Source organism: Lemur catta, chromosome 10 (genome assembly GCF_020740605.2).
Source record: "Lemur catta isolate mLemCat1 chromosome 10, mLemCat1.pri, whole genome shotgun sequence".
NCBI lineage: Eukaryota > Metazoa > Chordata > Mammalia > Primates > Lemuridae > Lemur > Lemur catta.
The window spans coordinates 80,388,782-80,411,543 of NC_059137.1; the positions used below are offsets into that span (position 1 = coordinate 80,388,782).

General features: G+C 38.9%; 1 protein-coding gene across 1 annotated transcript in view; it reads right to left on the reverse strand.

The window, feature by feature from the left end:
- Window positions 1-237: 237 nt before the first annotated feature.
- ERCC6L2 (ERCC excision repair 6 like 2) overlaps window positions 238-22,762 on the reverse strand; it is a 117,767-nt gene continuing 95,242 nt past the window's right edge. Inside the window, exons 18-19 of the mRNA XM_045562732.1 lie at window positions 7,767-7,948; window positions 238-1,337 (exon numbers count right to left, since the gene is read on the reverse strand). Coding sequence (XP_045418688.1) covers window positions 362-1,337; window positions 7,767-7,948 — 1,158 coding nt within the window. The 3' untranslated portion in view covers window positions 238-361. The remainder of the gene's footprint in view (window positions 1,338-7,766; window positions 7,949-22,762) is intronic.

A 22,762-nucleotide genomic window follows, 5' to 3' on the forward strand; every position in this document is an offset into this window, starting at 1 on the left:
ACTCAACGTTGATCTAGTTGAAACCATCTCTTGTATTAGGAAACAAATCCACACCAGGACAAGTGACTTATCTAAGGTCACATGATTATACAATAAGAGATGCCCCAGGTCTCCTAATAACAAATCTAGAAACTTTTCCATTTCATAACAGAGGTTTATACTATAATACAATCATATTTTTAAAAGATCAAATTAGCTATCAAAAAGCTCCCGAATCCATGATATCTTAGACTTTAAAAAACTCTAAAGCAAGACTTTAATAAACATATACGTTGACAACTGTGTTCAAGATAACACAATTAGTACAGAACAGAGTGCTGTAAACAGTGATCGCTCATCGGTGTAGCAATTCATTTATATGCTATGTATCACTCTGTGTATTGGTTGTGTTTTCATCTGAATCGCTTGAGTTAAATTGCTTCCACAAAAATTTCTTATTTGATTTCCAAAGAGAAGGTTCTAGCTCACCTTTCCTTTTGGAGGACGAGGTGAGGGGTGCTTTTTCACACAGAGTCTGTATGACTGTCAAGTCGGTGAGTTTGCTGAGACTGTCATCATTCTGCTCATTCAAAAGGTCCCAGAAATCTTTTGGTCTCCGTTTTGTTTTTTCCATGGGCCCTGAAAGAACTTTCTTTGGCAGTTGTGTGGGACTGCTCCCCTGACTTTTAAAGAGGTCGTCAAGAATAGAAGTATCACTGAGTAAGCCTACCACAGAAGTGTTTTCTAACACTGGATTTTCTATCTTTCTGTTTTCCAATTTGAAAAGGGGTCCATTTCTTGAAATGCCCATTCTTGTGAGGTCCTGTTGGTCTCTCATGGTGTTTTCTAACTCGCTCTCACATGCAGCAGACTTACTGTTTGGACAATGGGACACTACACTATCTTTGGATGCTTGGCTGTTTTTCCCGTTGTCAATCTCTTGGGTAGAGCTAATAGGTGATATCTTAGTTTCTCCGTCATTGGAGCACAACTCTTCTCTACAGGAAGCATGATTTTGAAACTTAATTGCTTTTCCTTTATATATTTTTGGGCTACAAATTTGAGATATTTTGTTGGTAGAATCCTTAAATGACAACGTTTCAGGATCTGACAGCTTTTCTTTTAGAAGAGATTCTCTTTTCTCAGATTTCTTCCTGACTCGCTTTCCTTCCTCATAGGCAGAATTGATGAATTCTGAAGCTGAATCCCCCCAAAATTCTTTTATCTCTGGATGTCGAGAAGCATAAAAGTCTCTTAGCATTTTCTGTCGTTCTTCAGCTGTGGCATTAGTTATATGTTTAGCAAATTCTTTTACAGAAGACGAGTTAAAGTAAGACGCCATTTCTTCAAATTGTTTTCTAAAGATTTAATGAATAAAACCAATGGTTATTTTTATTACATTTTATTTTTAAAGAACTAATCATCAGTGACAGGAAATGTAGAGGCAAAGCAATATAATCTTGTTCCTTGAATACATGTCTGTTTAATTCCATAATGAAAATGCATTTTATCCTAGTAGAATGTGGCCTCTTTCCTTATGCTACTGAAAAAAAATATTTTAGCTCATGAAATCACCAGCTTTTTATGTTATTCTCATTTATACTATTAGGTATTTCCTGGGAATTATGGGAGCCCAGCATGCTACTCCTCCAGTGAGCCAATTTATGACTGACAGGAGAATCATAATTTATATGATCTGTACTTGAAAATCTATATTGTATTCAAGTCCCAAGAAATAAAATTGTCAAGGGTCTTAATAAATAGAAAAAATTCTGAAAAATTAAAAATTTTTTCCTTCCTTTTCCTTTTTCCCTTCTTTCACAAATATAACATAGAAATTTCATAAGACTTTTTGATGAGCCTGAAGGAAAGTTCTAAACTGATAAACCTAGATTCTTTTATCACCACAGTTGGTCTAACTTCAGTATAGACAGCTAAACTAAGAAGTGAGATACTATTTGAAGAAGTGAGTTGCATCCTTACTATATGATATTATTAAAAGCTATTATATGCACATATGCATATATGGGCCTTCTGGAACTTTGGTAAGACACAGGTAGAAGGATTGTTTAGAGACCCTGGGCAAGAAACTCTGCTCCTTTCCCCACGTAGGGTGCTATGGACTGAACTGTGTCCTCCCAAAAATTACGTTGAAGAACTAACCCACAATGTGACAGTATCTCAAGACAGGGCCTTTAGGAAGTAACTAAGGTTAAAGGAGGTCATAAGGATGGGCCCTAATCCAATAGGATTAGCATTCCTATAAGAAGAGATGCCAGAGAGCTAGCACAGTCTCTTTCCCTCCCTCTCACTCCCTCTTTCTCTCTGCCCTGTGAGGACACAAGGAGAAGGCAGCCATATGCAAGCCAGGAGAAGGGCCCTCCCCAAAAACCAAGTCAGCTAACACTTTGTTCTTGGACTTCCCTGCCTCCAGAACTGTGAGAAATACGTTTCTGTTGTTTAAGCCACACAGTCTATAGTATTTTGTTATGGCAGCCCAAGCAGACTAAGAGAGAGGGTATTGCTTTGCTGATGTTGAGTTTGGGCCATGAGTCAGGAGAACCCAAGTGTTTGTAAGCACTCCTTTAAATAAAAGCCATAGATGGTATTGTAGTACATGATTAAAAGCCATAAAGTTTTAGAATTATATTTATATTTTACACAATAGTTCCTTAAAACACTAATTTATTCATTCAACAAATATTTGTAGAGCCCTATTATATGCTAGGTAGGAATTCTCCAACAGTGAACAAGACCCCGTTGCTTATCTTCCAGGAGTTTATAGTCTAGTCGGGGGAGAAAACGTGTGAAAATCAAACTAGAATAGAGTTATAAATCCCAAGATGTAAATTTACCATGAGGTAAATGCAGGGCCCTCTGGCGCTCACAGAAGGGATACCTACACCCACCTGGGCAAGGTGGGTAGGGAAGGCTTCTCTGAGGTTACCTCAAGTCAGTCAGGTAACGATGAGCGAGGAAGCCTTCCAGGGAGAGGGCATGTGCATAGGCCCAGTTCCAAGAGGACCTGGTGCACAGGGGGCAGGAGAAACTGCTAAGGAAGAGGCTGAAAATCAGAAGGGGTCTGTATAACAAGTTCCGAAGTTTGAATTTTATCCTATGCACAACAGAATCCTTAGGATAAAATAATGATTTATTTTTAATGTATGTAAATAGGAACTTTAATGCCACCTTTATTTTTGCCACTCAGACCAGGTTATATACAGTTTGTGTTTCCTTTGGTGTTAGTGGCAGTCCATAATGTGTACTCATGACTTTCTTTTGTGGCTTCAGATGAACAGCATGACTTCTAGAACTCAACACATTGTCTTGTTAACTGTTCCAAATCCAGATACTATACATGCTTGATTAACAGCCACTCTCATCTCCAACAGCACATTTAATAACACAAATACAGCTTCCAAATTTCTTTCCTGGAAATTGCCAATGTTCTTGTTGGAAAACAACAAGCATGTTCCTAGAAGGTTCCATTTTCACTTCACATGAAGTAATGGGATATTATTTTGTTTATTAATCATCTCCAAATACATTTTCATGGCCTTTCTAATAACTATTTGTGCTTGTAAAGATGAAGTGATTGGCAAAGTTACAAGCTGATGACTTCTATTTATCCAAGACCTGGTGATGTCTCAGCAGCTGCCAAAGTAACTTCACCTCTGCTGTGCTGAAACCATGATCTCACCTGTGACCCTGTGGCCTGTTACCTCTGGGAAGAGAGCTGCTTATAACCTCATTTTATCTGAGTAGTCTGCAATTAAGTCATGCCATATGGTTGCCCCTTACAGGATAAGTTATGATTATCATTCATTTTATTTTTACCTTCTAACTCACTTTCCTAATTCTGGGCTTTCAAAAGAACTTTCTCTAAGAATTTAAGGAAATGCAAGGCACAACCAGGGGGCACTTTGTAAGGAAAAATTTATAAACTAGAGCAGACACCTATAAGCCACTTAGGGAAAGGGAGAAAAAAGGGACCCTGAAGACAGGTATCTTTCAGAAGTAGTTATGGTATATCAGAAGTAGTTATGGTGGCTCACACCTGTAATCCTAGCACTTTGGGAGGCCAAGGCAGGAGGATCGCTTGAGGTCAAGAGTTTGAGACCAGCTTGAGCAAGAGCGTCTCTACTAAAACTGGAAAAATTAGCTAGGCGTTGTGGTGTGTGCCTGTAGTCCCAGCTACTTGGGAGGCTGAGGCAGGAGGATCACTTGAGCCCAGGAGTTTGAGGCTGCAGTGAGCTATGATGATGCCACGCACTCTACCCAGGGTGACAGAGCAAGACTCTGTCTCAAAGAAAAAAAAAAAAAGAGTAGTTGTGTATCATGGATAAAATTTAAAATCCTCTCCCTTTATCTGGAGGAACTGGGGTGGAACACTGCTAAAATCACCTTTTCTCTGCCTGAGCTTCCTGAAGGAAAGGTAGGTCTGGGCACGTATTCAGATAATCAGGTGGCTGCAGTGTGGAGCCGTCGTGATTCTGATGGACTAGGATGGTTAGCAGGACAGAGCGGGTGTTAGTAGTCTGGACATTGTGCAGAGTTCAGGTTCTGGCATTCTAACATTAGACATCCTTCAACTTTTTACTTAACATGAGTCACTTATTCCCTAGGCAGGTAGAGAGAAAAAGGAAGGAAGGCAAAAACTAACAGTTGTTAATACTTTTTTTAATATATGGTGCTAAAGAGGATGAAGATACACATGCTCCTGAAGACTGTTAAAACATATATGGTTGGCCTCCCAGCAAAGTAACTGCCTAAGGTGGAAAGGCACTCTGCAAGAACCATTGCTGTAGCTCTGTTTGTGGGGAGATGCTCTGTGTGGCAGCGTGGGAGGTGTTCACCCTTCTGTGCAACCACGGGCAGCTGAGAGCCACACTCCAACCTGCCACACTAGCACCGGAGGAGCTGAGGGATTAGCCCTTCCCTGGGCAGCTGTGGGAGGAATTGCCTGGGAGTTGCCAAAGCCCTGAGGGAAATATTTTGAGCCCACAGAGCCAGCACCATTTTCTTCTCATTCCCAGAGACCAGCAGGACCAGTCCGACCAGGCTTCCATCCCTGCTGACCTCAGCCACTCATTACCACTGGCCTCTCACCCCCTCCAGCTAAGCATCCCTGGTCTAATCCAGTCCCCCAACCTTCTGAACCATTCCTCGGTGCCCCTGGAACCAGGCTATGATCTACCACCTCCCCCGTGCCTTCCCTTTCTATGCTGAATGGTCCTTCTGTGCCCCGAAGACACTGCCAAGGGCAAGGCCCTACATCTCACAGCTCTCACCTCAGGGTCTGTGCTTCACATTGCTGCTTCCAGACCATTATTTTTGCAGAAAACTCCTTGCCCTCTTTAAGGTTTACGCTATCCAGGTAAACCATTCTCTCTCCCATTTTGTTAACTGACCCCTTAGTGGCTTCCTGCTAGTGAATAAATCCTCAAGAGCCTGGATTAATCCTGCTCCCAACCCCATCTCCTGCCATTGTCCTCGATAACATCAATATCCATGTGGATGTCCCACCCAACACCTGGCCCACCACTTTCTTGACCTCACCTCCAAAAACACATCTCAACTCTGTTAGCCTCCTACTTCCAAGGTTATATACTGCCATCGCCATTACCATCAACTGCACAAACTCCACATCCCTGAATTCAGTTATGCTCCAGCTCAACTGCTCAATTACCACCCATGACAGCAAAGCTTGTGACCTCATCAAGTCATCCAATTCACTGACTCTTCTGCTTTCTCACCATCCGTCAGCCATGCGTTTGTCCATCTTAGGTTTGACTTTGTAATCGCTCCTTTATAAACATCCTTTAGCTTCCTTGCTTCACTCTCCCTCCATTCTAACCCCTGGTAAAACCCAGCCATCTCCCTATTCTGTGTCTGCAACAAAGCAATTGAAGCTTCTGAATAAAACATGCACAACTGGACAGATGGTTTTCTTGAAATTACTCTCAAACAGGGACTTGGCATCACCCAGGAATTCTGGTCCCACTAAGCTTGCTTTCCTATTTTAGAAATGATTTATTTCATAATGTTTCTCTACCTAAATCTCTCTTCCTTTGAAATGATGGCTTTAGTTCTCAATTCATTGAGAAAATGTCACCAGTATCTGTGCCCACGTTTGTCCCTTCTCTTTCAATGCCTCTGAGGCCAGACATTGGCCATCGTCCGGGTGCCGCCCTCTCCTGCCTCCAGGACTTGTCTCTTTCCGTGACCACCTCTCTGGCATCTCTTTTTTTTTTTTTTTTTTTACCTATTAGTCTTTTCCCTCAACATACAAACAGGTTCTATTATATTATCTTCCCAACTTTTAAAAAAACCTACCCTTGGCCCTCCAAGGCCCTCTAGCTACTGCTGCTTCTCACATCCAAACTTAAGGAGCTGCCACAGTCCCCCCACCACCGCTGGCCCATCGCACACCAGCATCTGCCCACTGCTTCTCAGGCTGCTTGTGCCAAGGTGCTGGGCGAGCTCTCTGCTGCCACTTCCAGTGGGCACATTCCCGTTCCATCTGGTCTGGTTCTCCGCAGCATTTGATAAAGTTAGGTACTCCCTCCCTTTGAAACTCTTACTTCTCCTGGACTTCAGGACCCTGTACTGAGCCTCCTATTTCTCAGACCACTCTGCTGACACCTGCTGCCTCCAGGCTCTGTCCTGGTGTGTCTCCCCTCCTTTCTGTGCTCTGTTCCCAGGCTGCTCACACAGTCTCATGGTTCTAAAAAACATATATAAATTCTATGCTGATGACTCCCAAATTTAAATCTCCAATCCTCAATCTCAGAGTAGCATATCCATCACCTATTTGATATTTTCACAGAATCTCTCATTTAATATGAGCAAAAGAGAACTCCTGATTTTTCTCACTCCAAACTTGTTTCCCTCCTAGTTTTCCCCATTCAGTAAATCTACTCTATTGCTCAAGGAAGAAAGCTAGAAGTAATCCTGATCTATTTTCCAAACCAGTCCATCACCATACTGAACTCATCCATTTGGTTCTATCTTCATGGCAACCACTCTGCTGCAAATCGCCACCTAATTCCTTCTCATCTCCCCTTGTCCACTTTGCCCTCTTCCACAGGGAAGCTGGAACAATCTTTTAAAAACATACCTTAGATCATGTCATTCTTCAGTAGCTTCCCACTGCACTTGGAACAAAATCCAAGCTCTTTTCACAGTCTCTATGGCTTCACGTGCTCCAGCCCTGTCTATGTCTCTGTCTTCATCTCATGCTACTCTCTGGTTTATACTGCAGAGTCCCCCGGTTTTGCTCAGTTCCTCGACCACACCAAACCTCTTCCCTCCTCAGAGATGCTCTCCCTCTGGTTCTCTGTATGGTTATCCTTCAGGTCTCAACTTAATGCCACCTGTGTACACAGGTCTTCCCTGACGACCCAACAGAACCACGGTTCCACCTCCTCCCCATCCATTATTCTCTTTCACGGCAGCCTGTCCACTTTTTTTCTTATAACACATACATAATGCCTGGGTGCATATTAGGTGCTCAATAGATATTCAATGATTGAATGAATAAAATGCTCCTAAGTATTTAATATTTTATTTTGCTATCTAAAATGATTTCTTTTTTAAAATCAGTCCAGGGGTTAGCCTTTTAACAACATTGAAAATATCTGCAATTTATCTTTTAAATTCAGATTTTTCTGAAATATTCAGATGTCAAGTATGGTTATAATTAAAATAATTTGTATATTTTATGAAGGAGCTATATTTCTTTTGAGATTTAGTCTTAAAGTCTACTGTTCTTACAGACGACATACCTGCGGATTCCTTTTGGTGTTTCTCCAATTATGAAGGTGGTCTGGTCTGTACGGTAGACGTTTTTCTTCTTCTGGCTTACAGGGTATGAGATGTAAAGAGGAGACGAAACACTTCCTTCACTTGGTTGCTGGCCTTTCGTTGCATGTGTCAGTGTATCCGCATTCACTTTTTCTTTACGTGCCTGAAAAAAGGGAAGGAAACAAAAACCATGTCTGAAAAAATAGTCATTTTCGGTCAAATAAGGAGAATGTTTTACTATTGCCCAATAATCTTTTTGATAAAGTAGACCAACTGAAATCATTGTCAGAAGATGTAAACCTAGATCTTTACAAAGATGATATAGAGAAAAATTATTTTTATATCTTAAAGAAAGATAATAAAGAAATACAAATAATATGATGTTTCTATTTCAAGGCTGTGGGCATATCGATACAGATGCTGATATCTACTATCCCAAAGGAAGATAAAAATTAATGATTATACAAATGATGGCATAAAAATAGAACATCCAAAATTTTTAAATTCAGTAATTTCTCTCAAAATTACTAAGCAGTCTCTCAGTTACTTAATTTTACATAATCAGACAAATATAAAAAATAATCTTTATGTCATAATTAAATAAATAAACCGTTTTCATAAATCTTACACTTTAACTACCACTGGGTTACAAGAATATTTAGTGATTTTAACATGTTAACTACAGTTGGTTGAATTATAGATAGAAACATACTCACTTTACAGAGTATGGGTTGCTTACTTAACATAAATTTTTACCAATAGTGGGTCAAGAAATAAATAATTTTAAACTGTATTGTTCCAGTTTTCCTGACAAGATGGTATGGTGTGATTAGTGGAAAGTCTCCATCTCCTCCCCAAAAGAGAAATACTGGATACAATTTAACAATAACAACAACAAAATTACACTTGAGCTCAAAAGTAAGGAAGCAGAATCTCTAGGTATCCCAAACAAAGAAGTAACACAGTGGTGGCGGAATCTGAAGCTCAGCAGCCCCTAGGGGTAGGGTCTGAAGTTAGAGACCCCATATGTAGAAGGGAGATGGAAATGATTTAACTCATTGCATTGAACAACAAAGAAACAAACAAAAAACACAAGAGGAATGAAAAAGATATCCAATTTACAAATTAAAGCTAGGAAAGCCCAACCCAGGGACACAGGCTAGAAGCAGGCTACCTTCTTCTGACTCTAGATCTGTGGTCCCCAACCACTGGGCCACGGACCGGTCCAGGTCCCAAGGCCTGTTAGGAACCGGGCCACACAACAGAAGGTGAGCAGCAGGCAAGTGAGCAAAGCTTCATCTATATTTACAGCTGCTCCTCATTGCTTGCATCACCACCTGAGCTCCACCTCCTGTCAGATCAGCCGTGGCATTAGATTTTCATAGGAGCACGAAGCCTACTGTAAATTGTACATGTGAGGGATCTAGGTTGTGCTCTCCTTATGAGAATCTGATGCCTGATGATCTGAGGTGGAGCTGAGGTGGTGATGCTAGCGGTGGGGAGCGGCTGCAAATACAGATTAACATTAGCAGAGGTTTGACTGCACAATAAATGTAATGCACATCCCAAAACAATCCCCCCGTCCCTCCCAGTCTGTGGAAAATTGTCTTCCATGAAACTGGTCTCTGGTGCCAGAAAGGTCGGGGACCACTGCAACAGAATGAATCACTGGTGACAAAATGGAACAAACAGCCTGTGCCATTTGTGCAATCTGATTTTGCACTACCTGGTGGTATGGAAAGTCTAAGCTGAAAATCATAAAAAACTGGCCCAGAAGCAGTGAAAACCATAGATCTCAATGAGGGGTGAATGCAAAAACATACCACAGGAAGACATTCACAATCCAGAGTATGTTTGTGATTCCAGTGGGGGCAGGAAACAGGAATGTAGACAAAAATTATAAAGAACATATAAAAACCACCACCATGAAAGTGAGCAGATGTAACAAATATTGGAACTCATATCAGAGAAATTATTGATAATAAAGCAATCTGAAAGAGACTTCAAATCAGTAGCATGTCCAGAAATACAAAGGAAGGAATAGAATTGACCAGCAAAATATTGGGCATCATATAGGCAGATTTGAGAGAGAACCAAAGGCAAACTTTAAAAATGAAATACAGTTTTAAAATAAAAAATAGAGATAGAAATAAACTCAAAATATGGGGTAAGCAGCAGACTACACAGCCCTATGAAAGTTGATAAACTGGAAGAATAAAATTACTCCAAATGCAGTACAGAGATATTTTTTTAAAAAAAGAAAAGAGAAATTAAGAGACAGAAGACATGGCAGAAGACAAACCAAAATTTCTAAAATGCTAGAAGGAGAGTAAAGAGAAAATGGAGGAAATAATGGCAGGGAACTGAAGAATGCAGGAATCCCCAAACTGAAAAAGGAGAGAATACACAGTGCGACAAATGATAGTAAACCTGTACTTTGTTACATCGCAGATAATGCATATACCCTAAAAACTACCAGAGAGAAAAGACAAGATGTCCTACAAAGAAATGAGAAACTAACATCAGACTTCTCATTAACATCACCACCACCAGAATAGATAATGGGACAATGCCTTCAACATTCAGAGAGAAAAAAAATCTGTCAAGCCAGAATTCTATACCCAGTTAAACTATCATATGGGAAATTTTCAGACATACAAAGACTATTAGAGTTTATTAGCGATAGACTCTTGCTGATGATAAAATTATGTTTTGATAGAAGTTCAACAAGATTAAAGGGCATACATTCAATGAACATGGGCAAGGAATGGTTTTTCATTCCACAAATATTTACTAAGCACTTAATATGTTTCTGCCACTAGGCTATGCATTTGAAATACAAAGATAATTATATATACAAAGAGGCCCCTGTCCATAATGGATTTAAAACTGACAAGCCCATTAAAAAAAAAATATGGCACATTTAGTTTTTTTCTTTTTCTTATAAGACATTTTATTTCCTTAACTTGTATTCGGGTTCATTTTATTGAAAGTGACAAAAACAACTATTTATTCTTTAGTACCAAACCCTTTCTAATGGAAATAAATTGACATCTTCAAAAGCTACTGTGGCTCAGATAGATAAACACAAAACCAGGGCTTTGCATCAATCAGTAATATTGAGACTACTTTCCTTAAAAACATAATTTTTAAAATTGTATCTTAAGACATTATTTATAAATAGAGAAAATGTTGATCTTTAAAGTTAAGTTTGAAAGGAATTTGATGCATTTATTTTCTATCATAAAACAAGATGAACATTAAAAGTTCCTAATAAAAAGGTTCATCATCCTAGATAATTATTTCCCCAAGAAATAATTATTCATTATTATAAGGAGAGATGATAATGCTTACATGAAGGTAAAGGGAGTAGGCAGGAATTGGATCAACCAAGAACACTCAGTCCTCATATACTGCAATTTCTGAAGCCATGGAGAAATCATGCCAGGCAAAGGCAATTTTCAATTATTAACATGATTACTCTAGGTCTTTCTGACCCTGTGAGCATTATGAAACTCACATTCTGTACACAGTTTTCTTTAATTAGCTTTATAAATTCTTCAGAAAAATTCAGCTTTTGCAACCACAGCTATCAGACTTGTGGATCTTTAATTTTTGCTAAATGTTCCACATTTAAAAATCTGATTCTTTTAGATAATAAAAGGAAAATCATTCTTCTCTCACATGGGTTCAATATCTTATCTTTTATTTAAAAAAATCTACCTAGTTTCATATTTCTATTTTAGTAGGGGACTTCAATACTTTAGTAAAACAAAGCTGTGAAACAAAATTTTGTATGTAGTCTAGTTATAGTAAAAGATTTTAGGAATCAATGTGCCTGCCTAGGCTCATTCTGAATGAAAGCCTGAAGGTTAAACGTATAAGCTCTGTATAGGTTATGGGGCAGTGTACTGTATTGGTTTCCTACTGCTGCCATGACAAATTACCATAAATTTAGTGGCTTAAAACAATATAAATTTGTTATCTTACATTTCTGCAGAAGTGTGACATGGGCCTCACTTAAGGTGTTGGCAGGGCTGCTTTTCTTTTTGGAGGCTTTGGGGGAAAATCAATTTCCTTGCTTTTCCAGCTCCTCCTAGAGGCTGCCCATAATCCTTGTCTTGTGGTCCCCCTCAAAAGCCAGCAACCCTTCCTCCCTAACCCTTCTTTTATAGTCACATCACCCTCTTACTACAGCCAGGAGAGGTTCTCTGTTTTTAATAACTAATGTGATTAGACTGGGCCCATTCAGATAATCCAGGATCAAAGGATCTATTCAGCTGATTAGCATCCTTAGTTGCGTTCATTCCAATTGGCCCATCTCAAGGTCAGCTGATTCAACCTTAATTTCACCTACAACCTGAATTCATTTTTGCCAGATGAGGTAACATTTACACAGGTTCCAGGGATTAGTACCTAGACATCTTGGTGGAGGGGAGGGCATTAATTCTGCCTTCCCCTGGGATGGGGAGAGTGCGGATGTCTTAACTTGGGTCCACTGACCAGAGGTTCTGTAGACAGGTTTCAGGGACTTCAGAAAGGGGTGTTCATGAATCCCCTGAGTATTTGCAGGGGTGGACATGTGTGAGCATTAAAATATTTTCCAGATAAAAGAGCCTGTGGTTTTCATCACATTCCTAAAAGTGTATGTGATCAGAAATAGTTAAAAACAACCACACTTTTTAAATGGCAGCACCATTTCCATAGTTTTCAAATATTCTTGTTGTTCTTTGAAAAACAACATCCATTTTAATTTATAAACATTCTGGTTTCTGATACTCTTGTTAAACAAGTTGCTTTTACTACTTTATAGCAAAATAGTGTAGTTAATGCTTCCCAATAGCTGATACAAGGCAAATAAAGCTGTAATGCCATTGCAATTGTAGTGACAAGTATAATTTCCTATTATAAAGCAAAGTACAAGGCCTGTGGCCAATATGAAAAGATTACAGATGATGTGAACTGGACTCAAACTTGTTCATTACCACGTATGTCACAGCTGTGAAATCACGACACTGAGGCAACACTGTAAAGTGGCAACAGTAATGAAGACTGAAGTAATGAAAAATTCAGTAAAATGAGGTGGACTAGGAATTTAAAAGATAACATAAGCATACCTGAGATATTGCGGTTTCAGTTCTAGACTACCACAATAAAGCAAGTCACAAATTTTTTGGTTTCTCAGTGAATACAAAATTTATTTTTACAGTATACTGTAGTCTGCTAGGTGTGCAATAGCATTTTGTCTGTGAAAACAATGTACATACCTTAATTTTAAAATACTTCATTGCTAAAAAATGCTAATAATCATCTGAGCATTCAGTGGGTCATAATCCTTTTGCCGGGAAATGTCTTGCCTCCATGCTGATGGCTGCTGACTGGTCAGGCTGGTGGCTGCTGAAGGCTGGAGTGGCTGTGGCAATTTCTTAAAATAAGACAACAATGAAGTCTCTTGCATCCATTGACTCTTCCTTTCATGAAGGATTTCTCTGTAGTATGTGATGTTGTTTGGCAGCATCTTACCAATAATAGAACCTTTTTCAAAATTGGAGTCAATCCTCATATAAAGTGAATCACCAAATTTTTTGCTTTCTTAGTACATATAAAAGTTATGTTTACACTATACTATAGTCTATTATGTGTGCAATACTATATGCCATTGCTTTATCATCTAAGTTTATGCAATATTCTGAATACTTTGTTGGCATTTCAACAATGTTCACATCTTCACCAGGAGTAGATTCTACCTCAAGAAATCACTTTCTTTGCTTATCCGTAAGAAGCAACTCCTCACCTGTTAAAGTTTTATCATGAGATTGCAGCAATTCAGTCACATCTTCAGGCTCTACTTTTAATTCTAGTTCTCTTGCTATTTCTACCACATCTGGAGTTACTTCTTCCACTGAAGTCTTCACCTCTGAAAGTCATCGATGAGGGTTGGAATCAACTTCTTCCAAATGCCTGTTAATGCTGATATATTCACCTCCTCCATGAATGCTCTTAATGGCATCCAGAATAGTGAACCCCTTCCAGAAGATTCTCAACTGACTTTACCCAGACCCATCAGAAGAATCACTATCTATGGTGGCTGTAGCCTTAGGAAATGTATTTCTTTTAATTTTTTTTTTAAGAGATAGAGTCTCACTGTGTTTCCCAGGCCTGCCTGAAATTCCTGGGCTCAAGTGATCCTCCTGCCTCAGCCTCCCTAGTAGTGGGGACCACAGGTGCACACAACCATGCCCAGCCCTCCATTTCTTAAACAGGACTTAAAAGTAAAAATTAGTCCTTGATCCATGGGCTGCAAGATGCATGGTGTGTTAGCAGGCACGAACACAACATTAATCTCCTTCTATGTCTCCAGCAGAGCTCTGGGTGACTAGATGTGTTGTCAATGAGCAGTAATTATTTTAAAAGGAATATTTTTTTCTGAGCAGTAGGTCTCAACAGTGTGCTTAAAATATTGAGTAAACCATGCTATAAACAGACATGCTGTTATCCAGGCTTTGTTTTTCCATTTATACAGCACAGGCAGAATAGATTCAGCATAATCCTTAAGGGCCCTAAGATCTTTGCAATGGTAAATGAGCAATGGCTTCCATTTAAAGTCACAAGCTGCATTAGCCCTTAACAAGAGAGTCAGTCTGTTCTTTGAAGCTTTGAAGCCTGGCATTGACTTTTCTCTAGCTATGAAAGTCCTAGATGATCTTCTTCCAATATATAAGGCTATTTTGTCTACACTGAAAATCTGTTGTTTAATGTAGCCACCTTCATCAATTACCTTAGCTATTAATAGATCTTTTGCATAACTTGCTATATACTCTACATCAGCACTTGCTGCTTCACCTTGCATTTTTATGTTATGGAGACAGCTTCTTCTCTTAAACCTCACAGACCACCTTCTGCTAGCTTCAAACTTTTCTTCTCCTGCTTCCTCTCCTCTCTCAGCCTTCACAGAATTGAAGAGAGTTAGGGCCTTGCTTTGGATTAGGCTTTGGCTTAAGGGAATGTTGTGGCTGGTTTGATATTCTATCCAGACCACTGAAGGTTTCTCTACATCAGTAATAAGGTTGTTTTGCTTTTTTATCATTTCTGTGTTCACTGGAGTAGTACTTTTAACTTTGCATTCACAGTTTGGCTAACTGTTTGGCATAAGAGGCTTAGTTTTTGGCCTAACTTGGCTTCCACCATGCCTTTCCTTGATCCATGGGCTGCAGAATGGATCACTAAGCTTAATCATTTCTAGCTCTTGATTTAAAGTGAGAGACATGAGACTCTTCCTTTTACTTGAACACTTAAATGCCATTGTAGTTATTAATTGGCCTAATTTCAATATTGTGTCTCAGGGAATAGGGAAGCTCAAGGAGAGGGAGAGATGGAAATGACCAATTAGTGGAGTGGTCAGATACACATTTATCAATTAAGTCTGCTGTCTTATATGGGTGTGGCTGGTGTCCCCAAACAATTATAATAGTAATGTCAAAGATTATGGCTCATAGATCACCATAACAGATATAATAAATGAAAAAGTTTGAAATATTACAAGAATTACCAAAATGTGACACAGACATGAAATGAACACATGCTGTTGGTAAATTGGTGCCAACAGACTTGCTCGAAGCAGGGTTGCCACAAACATTCATTTGTAAAAAACACAATATCTGCAAAATACAATAAGATGAGGTATGCCTATACATAAGGATTATAATACACAAGAGGGCACCTTTGTAGGGAAAACTTTCTTCTTCCAGAGTAGCCAAAATGAACCCACCCTATACCTGTAATTCTGTACAGAATTACTTCTTCCTGTAAAGTTTTAGATTTAAACATTGATTATAGCAGAAAAATTCCTTATCTTCATTCAGATCAGTAGTATGAAACACCCAAATGAACTCTAATAATAAATACTTTTTCTTTTTCCTTTGAACCGAAAGTATATTCTCTGCATCTCATGGCATTAGCTCTAAGCCAAGATGTACTATTTTCATTGAAACAAGTTATTTATTGAAAGGCTCAACTGCAAAACGATGTTATAGATTTTCAATATGAAAGGGTAAGAAAAAACAAAACTTAAAAAATTTGCAGATAGCGATTTTTGACATCAGCATACTGAAAGAAAACAGGGAAGAGTCCTCCTACCTCACAGCCATATGATTACATTAGCATTTTTCTATTTACTTGGCTACATGTGGAATTTATTTTTACATAGTAGGAGGCTGCACTGGAATAGTTCAGAAAATGTTTAAGAAAAAAGAAACCCTATTTTATTAATATTCTTGAAGTAAAAAATAATTTTGAAGGTAAATTACTAAAGAACTGTAGAGGTCATTTAGGTAGAAAGAGCAAGGAAATAAGTAAAGTTGATGGGGATGAATTTTTCCCACACCCATCAACTTATAACAAATGAGAGGCAACAAACCTTACAATCCAGGAGAGAGAGTTTCAAAAGCAATCATGAATAGCTTCTAGTTCCCGTTTTGGCAGGAGAAGTACTATGGGTAAGCTCTGCCACCTTTCTACACCTCCGGGGGCTAATTCCTGGAGACACATCTGCAGCCAGTGCAGGTAATGCTGACTTCTTCTCCCCTGCTCATCTGTACCCTCAAGGTGCAGAGGAAGCTTGGAGGAGGATGGTGCACAATGGAGCAGAAAAGCCTGGCAGGACAGGTAGCCTGTCCAGGGTAGGCTAACAGGAATTAGTGAAATCTTTTATTAAGTAAGTTTGGAATGGTTCTGTCTACTGAGCAGGTTTCTCCCACATCAGAACAAAGAGCAGTGTATACTTAAAAGCAGCATTGATTGTTTTTTCCATAACCAGATGATTATACTTGATGAGTCAATGAGAAAACTGGAAACGGAGGAGATCTGCAAAGGAATTGGAAGGTCCTCAGGGCTCTGACCCATTGAGAAGCCTGAGTGGAAGGCTTAATTAAAAGTTCTAATTCTAAGGTCACCAAAGGATCTGCTCATCGTTGGACAGCTCTTTGGTCTACACCTTATTCCTGAGAATAGCACAGAGCTTAATAAGACACTCTAAGGTCACCACACATGGGCACACCATATGGCCACAAGTCCTCACATCAGATCACGCCAACTCTGCCACAAAGCCTAAAAAACCAAGTGTTCTTTCATTTTCCTTCTTCATTGAGCTTTAAACAGTGAAGTCTGAGAGGCACCAATGCTTTTGTTTACACATCTGTCCAAACAAAAGATTAAAAAAGAAATCTCTTTGGGTAAGGGCCAAATGCTGTAAACATGTAAAAAGTCATAAACTTGCTTGTCTTTGCAAAGCAGGGAATCAGGAGTACTATAAAAACATAGCACACTAGAAATGAATTCATTCAAATGACACCTCAGAGTCTAAAATGACAAAATTTTTTAAGGATCTTTGCACAGGTATGAAAATGCTCAAAGTAATCATTCAAAGTTTCTGCCTGGAGATAGAAAATGTTACTGTAAATGCAATTTTCCATTACTCAACAAAAACCTAAGGCAACTATGAGCTACCCCTGAATTGTCTTAACTCACCATCTGGAGAAAAGCTAGCTGGTTAGAGGACCCACCAAAAATAATAAATTAAGTCAAAATTTCTGCATATGTTAAAAAATAATATTCCAATATGAAAAAACAAACACTTAGATTCAAATCCAAAACCTTTTCTGGGGGGAGAGGGAGAATAAAGTTTACAACCATGGGTACACTTTCCTCCTGGAGGGAGTAGTAGTTACAATCCAGCTAAACTCTTTTTCCAATAGCACTTTGCTTTCTGAGTGAGCCACAAAAGGATAACTTTATATTGGCTGTCTTGAGCCTATTTTTTATCCACAATAATGGAAGTATCTCTTCAAATAAACAAATAATGAATTAAATCTGAAAGAAGAAAATTGGAAATTCAGCATCACTGAAATGGTTGGCTCATTGCCCAAGAGACCCACCCATCTAAAATGGCACAGTGACAGTGTTGGGAGAGCAGGTAAATGCTGTGGGGCACATGCTGCAGACAGAAACACATGAACTCTGTCTCCCTGGGGTCTGCTGACCTGAGGGCTCTGCCATTCACAGCCACAGCAGTCAACCTGTGGGAAAGGGCCAGGTGACACCATGGCAAATTCCTTCATCAAAGCCTGCAGATGTGTTATGGGGAATTTTTGCTAATACCCTCAGTCCTCCATGGGAGGGTGGTCAGGAAATTCCCGTTAGTACCTCTTACAGATAAAGGCCAGGGCAGGATCCCAGGTCTTTCCAGGTAGCGGTCTGAGCACTGGACTCAGCACTACAGGCCCTGCGGCCGAGGCCTTACTCGGTCACTTACTGCGTAAACTTGAGGAAGGTTTTATACCTGAGCCTCATTATCTGGGGGATAATGAAGGATTTGGGGATTGGGATGTAGGGGATAGGGGATTTGGATCTGGAACTCCTACCAGCCCCTCTTTCATATTTAAAATGCACAATTCTACCAGTCTTTATGGTCTCCAGTAAGTAGTCATGCTAGGTCCATAGCATCTTGTAGTCCTGACCTCAATTTCAAATCTTCATATGTATTACTATAATATTTTCTCTAAAGACTACCTGAAGACCGTGTATGAAATAATACCTGTTATATGAAAAGATCACAGAAGAGTGGTGCTGGCAAAAAAAATGAATAAATAACTAAAGAAAGCCTTTCTTGGCAGGCACCCAGTCTTGCCTGTGTCTTCCAGGCTAGTTTTGGTGCCTCACTCCCTCCTCCGTGGCCTCTAGCTGGGCCACTTAGTCTGACTGGGTTACAAGACCACCAGCGGCTTTCCAGTGTCTGGGGAAGAACATTTCACACAGCATGCTACAAACAACACTAGACGTTGCAACTAGTTGTGAGGACTGATGGACTGAAATCTGTGAATGATTCTCCTTTTTTAGTAACTTAGAGTGGACTCCCATAATCACATCATTTTCACTCTCTTCCATTCTGATCTGCTTTCTGTAGTTATGCATGAGAGGAAGTTACATGTTCACACAGAGAAAGGCCTAATGGAAGATGTCTTGCTAGAGCTGAATGTAATGATCAGGTGATTCTTTTCATATGATCTAAGACAGTAGTTCTGAAGCTTTTTGGTCTTGAGATCCTTTTACATCTTAAAAATTATTAAAGACCCCAAAGAGCTTTTGTTTATGTGGGTTACGCCTATTGAAAATTTAAAGTCTTTATTATTTCACTAAAAATAACAATAAGCCCAATGTGTGTTAACATAAATAACTTTTTACAACAAAAAGTAACTATATTTTCTACAACAAAACCCCCCAAAATTAGCAAGAAGAGTGGCTATGTTTTACATTTTTGCAAATGTCTTTAATATCTGGCTTAATAAAAGACAGCTGAATTCTCCTGTTTCTGCATTCAATCTGTTGTGACAGATTGTTTTAGTTGAAGTACATAAAGAAAACTGGGCTCACAGAGATATGTAGCTAGAAAAGGGAAAAATATTTTAATAGCCTTTTTAGATAATTATGGATTTTCTTTATTGGTACTATATCAAAACTCAATTAAGGTTAGTTTTATGAAAAATTAAAAACCTATCAGTAAAATTTTCATATTGTTAAAATTAAAATTCATTGGCATATTTTGTACTTTGGGTGAATCTTTTTCCCATGCATGATTTTTGATATCATTCACTGGCTATTTAGAAAATACTGATTAACAGATATATGCAGATCTAAAAATATTGACACATTTAATTACAGAATGTTAGAAAATCAGTTTTGTTATTACCAGAAAAATCTTTATGTATTGGGAAGGTATCCATGTCATGGCGGCAGATAGAAGCTTTTCAATATTTTAATTTTTACTTGAAATCTTTAATTTTATCACAGGCAACAAGTATTGTCTATTGTTTTCCTTGAAGTGATATGGTCACTAGGTTCATTTTTGAGAAAGTACCAAATACTCAAGTTTGAACAATCATAGTTTGTCACTCATTCTTACATGTACAAAAAAAAAGTGGCTAGTTCAGTTTGTAGCTCTAACAATTGTACAAGTGCCTTACACACATTTCTCATTTCATCATACACAATATAAAAAAGATGGGCATTAAAGGGTTGAGATTTGCTAAAATTAATTTTTACTGCCTTATCAAGGATATTCATAACAGAAACTAGTTTTCTTTTCTTGCAAGTATGTGGTGGTAAAGAATCCAATAACTACTAGTACAATTTGGGGTCACCGCCTGATTCATGCTAAGCTGCCAGCAGTTTTCCCACTATTGGTTTTGCACCATTAGTGTAAATGTCAACAAGAGAACAAAGTACTTAATATTATTCTGTAAATAGTTATGACTTTGCAGATCCCCAGAAAGAGTCTTGGATAACCTAAGGGTCCATGGACCACACTTTGAGAAAATACTAGTTTATGATAAACTGGCCTTCGTTCAACACATATTTGATACTCTATGTTGGAAAATCTGACCATGATGATCAATACTGGGTTTGGGCTTCACCTAGCTTTATGTCCATGAACATGAAATAGTTCCCTCCCTCTTGAGTAAAAACAGAATAGTCTTCCTGTCTAGAATAATGATTATATCCACCTGTGCTAGCCTGGCTCTTGGCCTTCTTCACCATGGAATGGTTAGATATTTGGCAAATCTTGAGAATTACCTGTCACAGTATAAACTCTAAAATCTTAACCTGCTCAGGTCAGTTTAACATTTATTGATTATTTCCCTAAATGCAAGGCCCTTCATGATTTTTCCCAACCTCCTATGCAGCTTTACTGCTCTCTGTTGTCCAATATAAGCCTGCCTGGTAAGGCCAGTCTTCTCACTACCTGCCAAATACATCATCACATTCATTCCTGGCTCCAAATTTCCTCAACTTGGCTTCTTTCCCAACATTGTCTTACCCAGGCTTGAAGGTCCAGCTTCAGGAGACTTCCTTATATACTTTTTCTTACATTATTATTTCAATTTCTCATTTGATAGCTTTATTACATAAATGGAATCTACCTTGATTTAAGATATTATGTAATAATACACATCAAATGAAACCAAGCAGCCAAAGACCCTAATTTCACCCACCAAAGAAATACAAGAAAATTGAAGGAATCTCTTTGAATAGGAAGAGCTTCCTGCCTGTACTATTTGAAACTATTTTGATTGTTTAGGTCTTAGCTATTTAACTGGATCATATACTCCTCTAATCCAGAAAGCAATCATGTATTTCTTTTTTTAACTAAGCCCTGAGTCATATACCCTACAGGCTCTCAATAAATGTTGTTAGATGAATACAAATTTACACATATATAACACAATTATGATATTGTGAAATATATATTTGGTCTTCATCCCAGTTTTTTGGCATATAACTGCTAAAATCCTTGGAATCTCCAAAGTGATGTCTTTTTGTATGCTAATGAGTTAACTGATGACTGGCAGTCCCTAAGCAGCTTCAGGATGGGGCTGGTCACCTGAAAGACCAAGGCAGGATTAGAGGCCTGGGAATTTTCACTCCACGCCCAAACCTCCAGGAAGCGGAGAAAGGATAAAGGTAAAGTTGATCACCAATGGCCAGTGGTTTAATCAATCATGCCTTTCTAATGAAGCCTTTATAAATGCCCAAAAGGACAGGGTTCAGGGAGCTTAGAGATAGCTGAATACGTGGAGATTACTGGAGGGTGGCCACCTAGGAAGGGTGTAGAAGCTCTGTGTCCCTTTCCATACCTCACCCTATGCATCTCTTCATCTACATCCTTTGTAATAAATCAGTAAATGTAAGCAAGTGTCTCCCTGAGTTCTGTGAACTGCTATAGCAAATTAAGCAAACCTGAGCAGGGAGTCGTGGGAACCCTGATTCATAGCCAGTTGGTCAGAAGCACAGGTAAAACCACCTGGGGCTTGTGGCTGTCATTGGAAGTGGGGGGGGGCAGTCTTGGGGACTGAGCCCTCACCCTGTGGGATCTGATGCTGTCTCCAGGTAGATGGTGTCAGAATTGAATTGGAGGACACACAGCTGGTGTCTGCTGAAGAACTGACTGCTTGCTGGTGTGTGGGAAACCCTCCCACATATCTTCTTCTGTGTTGATTGTTGTGGGGTGAGAGCAGAGGAAAAAGTTTATTTTTCCATTCAAAAACTAGGAAAAATTAATTTTGGAGAGACATTTGCCAAAAAATTTTTATGAACAAGGCAAAAATTCTTGCTGTTAAGGCATTCATTATTTCACCCTCAAATAGCCTTAAATACAAGAAAATACTGGGATATGGCTTTCCAATTTATTTTGAAGCAATTAATGCTAAATAGTCATGAAAATTATTTATAGATGAATTGAAATCTGATTCTGATAGTAACTAATTTGGCTACAAGATGGCTGACAACTCCAAAATAAAACACCAACTTCCCAACAATCTTGCTGTGAGAGCTGTGAGCATACATTCTGATTATGTTAAAGGGGATATTATGTTCATCAGAAAATTGATAATAATATCACAAATTCCAGTTCAGACATATTTATCCTGCCTAATGCCTACCTACCACAGGAGATTTATGCTTATAAGTTAGAGTAATTCTTCATATTTTCATTTATAGAATCTCTTTGAGGTTTTATTTAATATCCACTAGAAATGAAAACTAGTAAGCTCTAATTGAATATCTATGTACCAGGTAGTATTCTAAGTCTTTGGAAAAAGAAGGTAGACTAAGATTCGGCTCCTAACACAAAAGAGACTCACAGTCTAATCTTGGAAACAGTGGCAGACACTGCTGATGGCCTACCAACAGTCACTGCCTCTCTTTGTTGTCCTGCCAAAACTACGGTTCCCTTAGAAATGTGCTTGGGGGAGGTGGATTGCTCTCTCAGTTCTAGGGCAATGAACTGAGATTAGTCAAGCCAACCATGTTCTTACAGAAAGATTTTGCTCCCCGATAAAAGGAGAAAAATATGTGAAAAGAATCACACTTTCTTGTCTTAGGATACATTTGTGTAAGGAAATGAGTTCTTGAGTTGCAACAGTCA